This window comes from Balaenoptera borealis (assembly GCF_965194805.1).
Source record: "Balaenoptera borealis genome assembly, chromosome: 17".
Taxonomy (NCBI): domain Eukaryota; kingdom Metazoa; phylum Chordata; class Mammalia; order Artiodactyla; family Balaenopteridae; genus Balaenoptera; species Balaenoptera borealis.
In genome coordinates this window covers 80,223,267-80,237,486 of record NC_138876.1, presented here as the reverse complement: position 1 = coordinate 80,237,486, position 14,220 = coordinate 80,223,267, and the positions used below count along the sequence as shown (strand labels likewise).

Below are 14,220 nucleotides of genomic sequence, written 5' to 3'. Positions count from 1 at the left end.
CAACAGGAAGTGCTTTCCTTAAAAACTGGCCAGCTCTCCAGGAAGGCAAGAAGGTGGGAGGTGGAGAGGCCGCGGCTTCACCAGAGTGGATGCCACACGGGCGCGTCCACACGTTTGGTTACTGAAATCAACAAAGGTTTATCAAGCAGTAAGAGATGTTCTCCACGGTATTTCTCTCCACCCATTCTCTCCTGTTTCTCTACCTGTTGGTGCAGCTCCTTAAGTTTACCACAAATCTAACATATAAAACCTGAAATAGTCGAATAAAGGTTACATATGTAACTTTGCAACTTAAAAATAATTAATTAAAAATTGCTAGATGCAAAAGCACTTCTGATAAAAAAAAAAAAGTATAAGTAAAAAGTTCTTATTGAATAAGTGAAGTCTTACTTACCAAGAAGGCATGGCCATGTTCATATTTAATGTTACAGGCATAACCGGTCTACATGGGGAAGAAAAAGAAAAGGAAGAATAAGCATAATATACCGAAGTACAAAACCTGATAAATTCCATCAACTGAAGATGATTCCTCGAGGCTCTCACAAAACTGAACGCTACAGTTTGAACAGACGAGCTGCCTCACCGCACGCACACCTGCACAGTCCTGTTCTCCGTGCCCTCCAGATGGTTCTTAAGACAGAGCCGCAGCTGGAGTGGACTAAGCTCGGCGAATAAACCACATCTCCCTTCTTCAACATCCTTACTTGATACTTTCAAACCAGACACGAGAAGGAAAACAGTAACCAAGACAGATGGAAATTTCTGAGCCTCTGACTAAGGGGCTAAGGATACAAGCAATTTACTGCACAGAAACGGTGGCATCAATTCCCATAGGCTCAAAGTACATTTTTGCTTATTTTCCAGTTCTTAGCTATGTACCTGCTTGTTTAAGAGACCTCTAAATAAATAAGGGAAATATAAGTCTTGCCTAAGTGTCCATTTTACCCAACTCAATTCTGTGATGAAAAACTTGCTGGACAACCTGAATGCAGCTAGGTACAAAAGGAAAGAAAAACAAATACACTCTTAACTACATCTCACCACCATCCTCCTGACTCATGAAACAAGTCTACCTTAGAGGTCACAAAGTCTTAGTAAAATTTCCATGAGAACATAAACTTCCCGAGGTTGGGAAATAGCCTTAAACTAAATTCAATCCTGGAGCCAATAACAGTGTAGCAGAAATTCCAACACCATCAAGAATTCTGTCTTGCAGACATAGAGAATGGACTTGAGGACATGGGGAGGGGGAAGGGTAAGCTGGGACGAAGTGAGAGAGTGGCATGGACATATATACACTACCAAATGTAAAACAGATAGCTAGTGGGAAGCAGCCGCATAGCACAGGGAGATCAACTTGGTGCTTTGTGTCCACCTAGAGGGGTGGGATCGGGAGGGTGGGAGGGAGATGCAAGAGGGAGGGGATATGGGGATATATGTATACATATACCTGATTCACTTTGTTATAAAGCAGAAACTAAACCAACACACCATTGTAAAACAATATACTCCAATAAAGACAAAAAAAAAAAAAAGAATTCTGTCTCTGGCATGAGTCAGATTAATAAGGACACAGCAACCCATTTAGGATAAAAAGAGGAGGGAATGTTTTCTTACGTAATCTCATATTTTTCCTCTTTCACATTTATCGACTCTGCTGCTACGACCACTTCCGAGGATGAATTACTAACCTATCAGCATGTATCTCACCCCACCTGTTTCTCCATGGCTACTGCTTCTCAGCACACTTTGACCTAAGACTTGTTCATCTTAGTGATTTTCTGAGTTTGCTCAAAACTTACTAGTTTCTGACACCCACAAATGTTTTCAGAATTCACAACCAAACCTAACACTCTCCAAAGTCTCTGTTCTTTCCATGCTGCATCACATTGTCTCTAACTGATCAAATTTAGGCGTGTTTTCAAGGTAGTAGAGATTTCTCCCAAACCTGACAGGTAAATCCCCTTCAGAGACAGCTCGTGGATGTCCTGAGAACTTAACAGGCGCTTGTATGTCTACAAAAATTTTTCTGGCTGTGAGTTCAACTGATCTCCAAGAGAGCTTTATTTTAAATTTCGCAACAAAAAAGATAAGAAAAATATTCAATGTAACCAGGACACATTTTAGTTTTACAGAACTTACTAATCTTTATTTTGAAGCTGAACATTTAAAAGATAAAAATTATAATATTCAAATGCTTTGCTGGAAAAGTAAAGCTATCACGATTGTTCCTCTCCAGACTCTGAATCCCAAGCCCGAAAACTGAAAATACTTACGCGTGCGGGCAGATGTATTTGATGTGGGAGCTTCTGATACCTGCAAAGGCTTCTGCCCACCCATGCCTGGTGGAGAAACCATGTGAATAACGCCATTAGATACTGCTTTAAATTCCAGTAAGTTAATAACAGAAGAGTAAATCTGTGAGGGTAAATTTCAACCCCTTAAAAGACCACTACCAACCTAGAAATAACCCAAAGCTTATGATTTCAGCTTTACCTGCGGATAAAAACGATCTCTCATGATTCCTGAAGAGCAGTATTTTCTCTTTCATATACTTCACTGGGCTTTATAATTTATAAAATACATTTTTTTAATCTCTTTATGACCTCCCAACAATGTGCCTAACAAAGTAGGCAAGACAGATGATATAATTCATTTTATATGAAGAAAAAATCCTCAGAGAAGTAAAGTAAAGCAGCTGTCTGATATTTCTCCATGATTAGTACACCATTAAAAATAACAACCTTAGGGACTTCCCTGGTGGCACAATGGTTAAGAATCTGCCTGCCAATGCAGGGGACACGGGTTCGAGCCCTGGTCCGGGAAGATCCCACATGCCGCGGAGCAACTAAGCCCGTGCGCCACAACTACTGAGCCTGTGCTCTAGAGCCCGTGAGCCACAACTACTGAGCCCACGTGCCGCAACTACTGAAGCCCGGCACGCCTACAGCCCGTGCTCCACAACAAGAGAAGCCACCGCAATGAAAAGCCCACGCACCGCAACGAACAGTAGCCCCCGCTCGCCCCAACTAGAGAAAGCCCGCGCACAGCAATGAAGACCCAATGCAGCCAAAAAAAAAAAGAAAAAGAAGTTGAAAAAATAACTTTAATTAACATTCTCTCCTTATGCGTATATGTACATATATATGTTAAAAACATAATATGAGACGTCATCAAAATCCTTCTGGCCAGAAATAAACAGTTAATCTTTCTACGTATTTCCTTCCAATTTTTTTCATGCATATCACTTGAGAAATAGATACAGATTTTACAAGAGTGGGATCATACTATACATACATACAGCTCCCTGCATCTTTACACTTGACATTACACCTGATACTTTCCACATATTACCTCTATTAGAGGGTAAAATAAAGGTAACTTAACACGTTTTTGGATTAAATAGTTTTGAAATAAATGTTAAATGCTTTTCTATTAACTACTTCTCTATTTTAATCCACCTTCCCCCAAAGTGTTAAGGAAATACAGAAAAGTTAATAACATTATGAACATTAACACTTATGTAACACTGACACTGAGCCAGGCACTATTCTAGAAGTTATATATGGGTGCATGCATGTGCATATGTGTGTTTCCATGTGGGTTCGTGTGTGTGTGTGTGTATGTGAGACTTTAGTGTGAAAAGTACAAAACATGTTGAAAGAAATGAAAAAATATCTATATAACGGACATCCCGCATTCTGGAAGACTTAATATTCTTAAGATGGAAGTGCTCCGCAAATGGATCCACAGTCAACGCAATCTCTAAAGAATCACAGCTGGCTTTGCAGAAACCGACAAGCTAACTCTAAAAGCAACAGTAATAAAGATCGTGACCCTGAAAAGACATACAAATCAATGAAATAGATTTGAGAATACAGAAATAAACCCTCACATTTATGGTCAGTTTATTTCTGAACAGGGTGCCAAAACAAATCAATGGGGAAGGAACAGTCTTTTCAACAAAAGTAACTGGAATAAGTGGAAACCCACATGCAACAGGATGAAGTTAGACTCCTACCTCACACCATGTACAAAAATTAACTCAAAATATAGCAAAGACCTAAACGTAGGAGATCAAACTACAAAACTCCTAGAAGAAAACATGCGAAAATCTTTGTGACCTTGGACTTGGCAATGGTGTTTTAGACGTGAAGCCAAAAGCACAAGCAACAAAGGAAATTACTTTAGTAAATAATAAACGAGTAGGAATCTTGGGTTCTAGCCCCAACTCTGTCTCTATCTAGAAGTGTGGCCTCAAACAGTTCATTCAGTCCAGTGGTTTTCAAAAATGTGGTACCGTCTGGGAACTTGTTAAAAAGTCTGAGATTACACTAGTTCCTCGATTCCAGCCCAACACCACGGGGTTCTTCCTAGTCGTCCCCCTGCCCGTATTCGTAATTCCGCGGAAAGCTGGCTTGGGCTCTGGCAGTTCTGGGCCAGCAGTGCAGGTTGGGACCTGCCTCCCCCCAGGTGCCCCACCCATAGTCATGCTTCATGCACGGAAACACTCCCTCCCCTCACAGCTGACTGTGACACCGGAAAGCACAGCTCTGACGAAGGGGAGCAGGGAAGGAGAAAGCCGGGCCCTCTTCATGGAAACCCCTCCTTCCCCTCCATATATTCCAGGCGTCGCTGGTCTGTATTGCCCATCTGTGTGAGATTTTTCTAGGCCGAGATTGTAAAAGTTTATAAAACAAAGTTTCAAAGGCAGAAGTGGTTAAGTGGGTCAGATCTTACTGAGAGGTCAAACAAGGAGAGGATTGAAAATAATACTGTAGACTGCCAACGAATAAATACTGAATGAAGGAATTTTTTAAAACATCATTATTTGGCAACCATCACAATAATAGATCCAGACAGCAATCGTTAATGGGTGCTAAATCCACAGGTGAAAAATTGGTGAGAAACAGATATTTTCATAAAATCAAAGTATCTCCCCACAGAACACTTTCTAAGTGCAATCATATTTATTAATTTTACTGTGGAGAAACCTGGCAGACACTACCTTAACCAGATAATGAAACATAGTATCATCAGCAAAGGCACAAAAATCAACACAGTGTGGTCCCAGGACCACCAGAGCAACCTCTGCAGTGTCTCTGCCAAAAGGGAGACGTCACATAAACCCGAACTGAGGGACATCCTACCTAGGAACTGGCCCATAGGGGAAAAGTGTCAAGGTCACCGAAGACAAGAAAATGGACTGCTCAGGACTGAAGGAGCCCCAGGAGACGTGACAGCTCAGTCTAACTTGAGATCCTGGACCCATTAAGGACACCACTGGGTCAACCCAGGGAAACGCAAGTGGGGCTGCTGGATGCGATGGTAGCTTCAGATCAATGTTGACGGCCTGACTGGTGGTTACACCATGGCTAAGTGGCCATGTCCTTGTACTTACAAAATACACACTGAAGTGGCTCTATGGGGTCATGAGGCAACATGTCTGCAACTTACTCTCAAGTGTGTAAGAAATGTTAACAACTGCGTAATCTGAGTGACAGGTAGAAGGACCTCTAAATACTATTTCTGCAACTTTCATGTAAACTTGAAGTTATTTTAAAAGAAGTAGTTAAAAATTTTACATAACAACAACGAGGGAATGTAACCCATGAAGTAAATCTACGAGTCCAAACTACACAAGTGGGGAGGGGCAAGCTAATAGACATCAAAGGAGTGGCAGAATTAGAAAATCACATCACAGTACAACCTACTCCAGCAAGAGTCATCCACAGACGCTAAAAATACCAGGTGAAAGTCTGATGTACGATTCGCATCTCCCCACGACTCACTCTACCTACACAGGGAGAACAGGTGCCACAGAGAGACCCAGAGGAAGAAAGAGACCACCTTTATCGCGTGCTCCAGGTCGGCATCAGTAATGGGATGAACGGCCCCACCTGCCTCCTGCCGTGATGCAGTTAACAGGCCGTACCATGTACATGGTGTTCGTACCAAAAATGCACAAGCTGAACGTCATCGTGAGGAAATGTCAAACAAACCTAAATGGAGGGACCAGCCTGATCCCTGCAGAAACGTCCATGTCGCGAACGCCAAAGGAGAGCCGAGGGAATGTTCCAGATTAAAAGAGGCTGAAGAGCTGCAGCAGCTCAGGGCAGCGCGGCTGGGATGGAAGCGCCGGCGGACAGGACTACTGCAAAGGACGCGACTGGGGCAGCTGCCAAGGTCTGTTAGGCGACAGACTAGACTGGATAACAATGTTAAATGGCACTGAGTCTCCTGAATTTGGTAATTTTCTGTGGTTACACAAGAGACTCTGCTTGTTCTTAGGAGATACATGTTGAAGCCTGGAAATAAAGAATCATGGCATCGGCAATTAACTCTCCCAAGTTTTGGCAAACACAGTAACATATTCGATAGAGCTCAGTGAGTCTGAGTAGAAGGTTTTGAGGGATCTGTTTTATTCTTGCAACTCATCTATAAATTTGAAAGCATTTCAAAATAAAACAGTTTTAAAATGCTATCAAAAATAAATATGTATCTCTGGGTTGTTCAACTGTTTTTCACCCTCTTCTCAAGCATATTTGCATTTGAATTTTTTTTTACAAGACAAATGTAACATTTTCATAATCATAAGACAAGCTGTTTTTATTTTGGAAGGAAAACTGATCTTATGCAATATAGTTTGAACTAACATTTTATTATACATGTTATCCATAGAAACAATTTTGTGGTCCGATGTGTTTCCTGCAGAACTTTTCAGAGCTTTAAACATGCTAGTGTATACCCAGTAAATCTTCTAGAGGAGAATATGCCATATCATATTTCCTAGACACTAAGATATAATCTAAGTGGCACCACTGAAAAAAAGCCTTTTATAAAAAATAAAAAAAAAAATCACCACCACAATAACCACACGTGTCGTAAGATGAATACCCATCTCAGTAACATAAAAATGTGGGGGAAATGACATATTAGAATTGAGAAAATATAGGATTATACAGGGTCCCCCAATCTTATTTGGCCATCAGAGACTTTTCATGAGAACACAGACTGCAAGACCCAAGTTACCAGACAGCACACCTTGGCTGGTCCTGCAAAAAAGAACCTTAACCAAGAAAGGCAAAGCTGCCCATTTTCATAGCTGAGTTGCTTAATCCCCATCACCCTCTACGTTAACCTGACAAAAGAACTTTAGTTCTCCAAAAAGTATCTCAAACATTGAATTGCCACTTGTCACATCGGCTGGTTCTGAATTTCGTCATGTGCTCATGGAAGCAATCTAGCGTCAGCTTTCTTTCGTGCCATCCCCCAAAGTAAATACTGTCAGAACTGGAGACCTCTAATTCTTTATATAAACTTAATTCTTAGTCAAGATGTCATGGCTGCTCTTGGTGTTTCTAATCTCACATTGTTCATTTTTTTCATCACTTTCACTCTTAACTTTGGTCTAAAGAATCTGGCTAAACTGGGGACCACAGAGAATCTTTCTACAACTGAAGCTTTTAACCCCTGGACTGATTCTTCAGACCTTGAAGCTCTTTATTGGGAAAGTTACAGGTGAGCAAGATCCTCCCTGGGTCTCAGCATCAAGAAAGGTTTGGTGATAAAACAGAGCTCTTCTAAAACCTCTGTTTAGTAAAATAAATAAATAAATAGTAAAGTAAGTCTGTCTTTTTCATAGGACTACCTGATGGCCAGAAACAGTCCTATAACCTTTCCCATAACTCCATGCAAGGCATGTGTCATGTACCTCTACTTGGGAGGCATAAAAGGATATTAGGAATCACTTTTAAGAATTAATCTGGCCCAGTGCCTCCTTGCAAAGATTTAATAGTTTCTTGGCTATCTTATCAAAATTTATTTATCTTCACTTTTCCTCCAATTCTTCAATTTTGTAACAATGTTATAACAACAATTTGATCGAAGTTTCAAACAGATAACCACTGATTTAAATTTTAAAAAGCTCTCAATATAGAACGAGACTGAGTGAAAGATAAGCCACGTGGCTACAGTTAGCACAACAGAATGTGTTTGATAAGCCTCCAAACAAATCTTTGAGCTTCATCCCCTGCCCTTCAACTGATTTTTTTCTTTTCAGGGAACATCGGAGCTCTCATTCAGAATGTTCACATTGCTATTATCTCACTTATCAAAATCAACTAGTTCTCCTCAAGCTGCCCTGAAATTTTACCTCCTCTGGAAAGCTCTCACTTGCATCTCTACAAACATGCCTCCCATCGCTGGTATCCACTACCCACGGCAACTCAAGGAGGAGTTTGCAGTTTTAATATGTTCCAGACGCAGGAGGTGAAGAATGACAGAATAAGAGGATGAGGGGAAAATTCTGGGGGTTTTCAAAAAAAGAAAAGATTCTATCTCATGACTGGACTGTACGAAATATGACTATCAATCTATTTTTATACAATCCTAGAATTCTTTGCTCGTGTAGAGTTGCATGACCCGTTTCATTAGGGTACTAACAACGGTACCTACCCTGTGTCTCCCAATCCATGAAGGAAAATCACCTAGAACGGAAGAGGAACAATGAGTAAGCAATGCCTAAATAAACCCAGCGGAATGTTGTTACACACTCCAGAGCCCCAGTTAAGGTGGAGGCCGGAATCACAGAACACTACCTTCAGCAAATTAATCAATCTCTACAGACCTCGCGTAAGGGGCAAAAGCACTTAACGTCTCTCCGTGCAGCTCCTAAGATAATTAACGTGGGGTTTTAGCACTGAAAGAGGTCCCAGTTAGACAGGCTTCTGGGCAAATGATCACATTCCAAGAAAAATCGTTTTCTCTCTTTCAGGTCAAACCATGAAAGTTCTCACGCGTGCAGTAGAATTTCTCCATCCCAAAAGGGAGCTTCCGGCGGCTAAAAGTAAGTTTGAGATCCTCACGCACAAGTTTCCTAAGGAACAGCACCTCTGATCGAAAAGGACACTAAATCTTCAAACTTCTTTAACTGAGGACAGGCGTGCAAGGTGACACAATCAAGGCATCTCCCTCATGCACAGACAAGGCAGCAACGTGCTCCAGAGACACCTGGAGTTGGGGCGCCGTCAGCTCAAGCGGGTGCCTCCGGGGTCCCGGGGCGGATCCGCGCGCAGGGCCCGGGGGATGCGGGGCCGGGGGCGCTGGGCCTCGGGGCCGCCCGCCCGCCCGCCGCGCCCCCGCGCCCCCCGCACACAGCCCGACCGGGCGGCGCCCACCACCCCGCCCGAACCCCCCCGGACCGCACGCCCCGTCCCAGCCCCGGCCCGCCGCCCACCGGCCCGCGACGCGACCCCTCGCGAGGCCCCCAGCGCCGCACTCACCACGGCGGTGGCCTTCCGGACGGCGGGCACGATGGCGGGCAGCGGGGCCGACATGTTATTGCCGCACATACACCGGCTCCACCGACCGCGCGTCGGAAGCGGAAGGCGGAGCGGGCGCCGGGCCGCGGCCCAAGGCGGTGCGAGCGCCGAGTTCTGCCCGCCCACGGGCGCGCGCTCAGGCGCGTGCGCGCCCACGCCGCGCCGCCCCGTCCCCCGCCCCGCCCCGCCGGTCGCCCCGCGCGTCACAGTGCCTGGCCGCCCGACGCCGCGTTGGCCGCGGCAGAGGGCGGCCCGAGCTGACCTCCGGCCCGCGGGCCGCGCGTGCTCCGTGCGGACGGCCGGCCTGGGGGGGCGGGGCCGCGTGGTCACTCCCGACCTGACTCGCTTGCAAAGGTCGGGAAGGACTGGACCTGGGGGGCAGCTTCTGCGGTATTTCTATTGGGGTCTGCACAGGTGTGTAGTTTGGGGGCCCGCGCCTCGCCTACTTTAAACTGCAACTGGAGAGGGAAGCACTCAGTTGTCACCGAGTTTCCACAATTTGCTGATTGGTGGCTCTGGAGGTCCTACTGATTTGGGCCCCAGAACACATGACCCCATTCTACAGCGGTGGCCCGATGCCCATCAGATACCTGGTAGGATCTGGGAGGGGCGGAGATGGACACACCTAAAGGCAAAATGCCCTGACCTTCGGAGGGTTACAGTTGACCACTGGAGAAAACCCACACCGTGAGAGCTGTGGTTCCGTTTTATTTGGGGACTCACTGAGGGCTATGCCCTGGGACACCTCCTCTCAGCGTTGAGGACGTGCTTTGAAAAGGTGGGGCGGGTGGCGAGGTCAGTGGGTAGATGATTTTGGTCCAAGTGTGCATGCAGTCAAGCACGCGTCTCCCTAGAAGGTTGCTGCTAGTCAGAAGAGATTTAATGGTTTTAGTGCTTTTCTGAATGTGCGAAGATGCAAGAGTTTGGGTTCATAAAAATTTTCACCTGGAAGTATCTAATTATCTGAAGTCCCGTTCTGCCAGTTTTCCCCAGAGCACAGGGTACCTCATCCTGATCTCAGCCCTGAACTCCCTTCTGGAGGTGTTGAAGGTCAGCGACTGCAGTGGCTACTGACTTCATCCTTGTAGAACCAGGTGGCAAACGACAGTTTTTAGTTGTCACAATCTAGTGGAGAAACTTAGAGGATATATACAATCTGTTAAAAGGAAGATAACAGGCCCAAAATGGAGTCACTTGTGCTAAGCCCACATCAGCCCCGAACTGAAACTTACTACCTAAACTTATTCCAGTTTCAATCTCTGGCAGAATGTAATCTTAAAGTCAGTCTGGAATTTCCTAGTCGGCGTTAGTGAGTTAATCAGCCTGTCTAGACCCCTTCCATCCCCCAAAGAAAAATGAAGTAATCTGCTCTTTCCTCGTTGCCCCCCTCTTTCTGCCTTTAACAGTCTTCTGTTTGTGCGGCTTCCCGGAGCTCCTCTCTACTTGCTGGATGGGGTGCTGCCCCATTCATGAATCGTTGCATAAAGCCAATTAGATTTTTAAATTTACTCTGTTGAGTTTTGTTTTTTAACAGTCCTTAGGGAGTCCAGTGTAAGGGAAGGGGAAGCTAGTGAACAAAGATCTGAAAAACAAAAACAAAACAACAAAATCTCCATTTTAATTATATGATAGCCAGAATGCTTGAAGTTTGGGGGTCTTATTCATAGTCTCTTTTATTTTTTCCCCAATCATTCTTATCCTGGATCTGAGTGCTGAGAATTTTGTGGGCTCTCAAAAATGTTAAGTTGGTGCTGATTTCTCCAAAATAAAAAGGCTATTGGGAGTTTCACTGAGATTCTCATGAAGCTACAGACCAATTTGAGGAAATCTGACAACTGAGTCTTCTGATCCAAGAACTAGTATGTATTTTTAGGCAATCTTGGATTTCTGTCAGTAATGTTTTACTTATTTATTTTTAAAGTGTTTCTTTGTTTTTATAAATTTTTATTTATTCATTTATGGCCGCGTTGGGTCTTCGTTGCTGTGCGTGGGCTTTCTCTAGTTGTGGCAAGCGGGGGCTACTCTTCGTTGTAGTTCGTGGGCTTCTCATTGCGGTGGCTTCTCTTGTGGCAGAGCACGGGCTCTAGGCAGGTGGGCTTCAGTAGTTGTGGCACGCGGGCTCTAGAGCACAGGATCAGTAGTTGTGGCGCACGGGCTTAGTTGCTCCACTGCATGTGGCATCTTCCCGGACCAGGGCCCGAACCCGTATCCCCTGCATTGGCAGGCGTTCTTAACCTCTGTGCCACCAGGGAAGCCCTCTGTTAGTAATGTTTTATACTTTTCATTGTATAGGCCGGAATACCTTTTGTCAAATTTATGCCTAGAAAATCCATATTTTATGCAATTGTAAATGGTATTTCAAATTTCAATTTAATTATTTATTGCTAGATACAGGAATTTAATTTTTGCATACTGGCCTTGTATCTGAAATCTTGCTATACTCACTTAAGTTTTAGTAGCTTTTTTTTTTTTTGGTAGATTCCATAGTTTTAGGCAATTATATACTTGAAAATAATTTCCATGTATCTGTGTATTTCCCAAATTTCTTTCACAAGTTCCATTGTGGTCAGAAAACATACTTTGTATGACTTCAAATTTTTAGTTCTATTGAGACAAGTTTTATGTCACAGCATATGGTCTATTTTGGAGACTGTTCCATGTGCATTTGAGAAGAATATGTATTCTGCTGTTGTTGGGTAGAGTGTTTGATAGATGTCTATTATGTCCAGCTAGTTTTTAATGTTGTTCAAATGTTCTATAACCTCATCAGTCTTCTGCCTATTTATTCTGTCAATTATTGAATGAGGGGAATTCAAGTCCCCAACTCTTATTGTTGAATTGTCTATTGTCTTCTTTAGATTCTGTCAGTTTTTGCTTCCTGTTAACAATTTTCGTCTTAAAATCTATTTTTTCGGATATGAGCATAGCTGCTCCAGCTCTCTTATTGTTGCTGTTTATCTTTTTCCATCCTTTTACTTTGACAGCTTTATTGAGATATAATTTACAAATCATATAATTCATCCATTAAAGTGTACAATTCAATGATTTTTGGTACATTACATTATTAATTTTGTAATTGTAGTGAAATGTATTTAACATGAAATTTGCCATTTTTGCCATTTTAAAGTGTACAATTCAGTAGCATTAATTGCATTTAAAATGTCGTGCAGTCTTCACCACTATTTCCAAAACTTTTGCATCACTCCAAACAGAAACTCTGTAACTATTAAGCAACACTCTCCATTCCACCCTCTCCCTAACCTTCTGTAATGTCTAATCTACTTTCTGTCTCTATGAATTTGCTTATTCCAGATATTTTATGTAAGTGGATTCATACAATATTTGTCCTTTTGTATCTCACTTATTTCATTTAGCATAATGTTTTCAAGGTTCATCCATGTTGTGGCATGTATCATATCTTCATTCCCTTTTATGATTGAATAAAATACCTTTGCAGGTGTACACTACTTTTTGTTTATCCATTCATCTGTTGATGGACACTTGGGTTGTTTCCATCTTTTGGTTTCTGTGAACAATGCTTCAATGAACATTGGCATACAAATATCTGTTTGACTTCCTGCTTTCAATTCCTTTGGACATATACCATCAGCTTTCAGCATTTGACCATGATGTGTCTGGGTGTAGACCTCCTTTCAGTCATGCTAAGAGTTTATTGAGCTTCTTGGATACGTAATGTTTCTCATAGTGTTTGGGAAGTTTTCAACCACTATATAGTCAATATTTTTCTGCTCCTCTCCCTCCTTTCCTTCAGTTACTTCCATTACACAAATGCTGGTATGCCTAATGGTGTCCCACAATTCTGTAAGGCCCTGCTCAGTTTTCTTCATTCTTTTTCTCTGTTCCTCAGATTGTGTAACCTCTATCAATCTATATTTAAGTTCTCTGACTGTTCCATCTTTCAGTTCAAGCTTACTGTTGTGCCCCTGTAGTGAATGATTGTCCAGTCACACCCTTGATGTTCCCTCCAGAATACTCTTTCTCATTTTTTGCAACATAGAAAGGCTGAGAAATTTCCAAATCTTCTCTTTTCGTTCCTTTTTCTAACATGCCCCTCAACACTCTCCCAGCCTCTACCCATTAACCAGTTCTAAAGTCACTTCCACAATTTTAGATGTTTGTTAGAGCAGTGCCCTAATTCCTGGTAGCAAAATCTCTATTAGTTTGCTAGGGCTACCATAACAAAGGACCACAGACTGGGTGGATTAACAGACAAATTAATTTGTTCACAGTTCTGGAGGTGAGATGTCTAAGATCAAGGTGTCAGCAAGGCTGGTTTCTTCTGAGGCCTCTCTCCTTGACTTGTAGATTACTGTCTTCTCCCCGTGTCTTCACAGTCTTCCCTCTATACAAATTGGCTCTGATTTGGGATGCGGGTATAAATCTGAGAATTTATAAACCATTTAAGATCACCTTGGGAGAACATCTGCATAGAAAAAATAAATTTCAACATTTAGAGGTCAGATAGTGTAGGAGGAGACAGTAAAAGTGAGAGAGGTCAGCCAGGATGGAAGAAAGAAACCAGAAATGTGGGCTATCCAGAAATCGAACAAGGAAAATATTTCAAGTAGGGGTGGCCAACTGCTTTGAGTGCTGCTAAGAACTCACTTTAGAAGATAATTTCTACTTTTTAGCTTTATTGAGGTGTAATTAATATACACAAAATGTACATATTTAATGTGTACATTTTGATGAGTTTGGACATATGCTTACACTTTTGATACCATCACCACAATCATGGTAATAAACATTCCATCACCTCTTAAAGATTTCTTGTGATAAGAATGTTTAACATAAAATTTACCATCTTGGGACTTCCCGGGTGGTCCAGTGGTTAAGAATCCGCCTTCCAAGGCAGGGGATGCAGGTTTGATCCCTG

At 42.8% G+C, this 14,220-nt stretch overlaps 1 protein-coding gene across 4 annotated transcripts in view; it reads right to left on the bottom strand.

Annotated features, from left to right (window-relative positions):
• The window catches only part of LOC309615324 (transcription elongation factor A protein 1), a 61,022-nt gene extending 51,531 nt beyond the window's left edge, over positions 1 to 9,491 (bottom strand). Inside the window, exons 1-4 of one of the 4 annotated variants that reach the window (XM_082364789.1) lie at positions 9,285 to 9,489; positions 8,458 to 8,489; positions 2,277 to 2,342; positions 395 to 442 (exon numbers count right to left, since the gene is read on the bottom strand). In XM_082364789.1, the coding sequence (XP_082220915.1) occupies positions 395 to 442; positions 2,277 to 2,342; positions 8,458 to 8,489; positions 9,285 to 9,353 (215 nt within the window). In that variant the 5' untranslated portion in view covers positions 9,354 to 9,489. Of the gene's footprint in view, positions 1 to 394; positions 443 to 2,276; positions 2,343 to 6,002; positions 6,165 to 8,457; positions 8,490 to 9,284 lie in introns of those variants that run through there. The other 3 variants (XM_082364793.1, XM_082364792.1, XM_082364790.1) reach the window with 3 other exon arrangements.
• Positions 9,492 to 14,220: the final 4,729 nt, after the last annotated feature.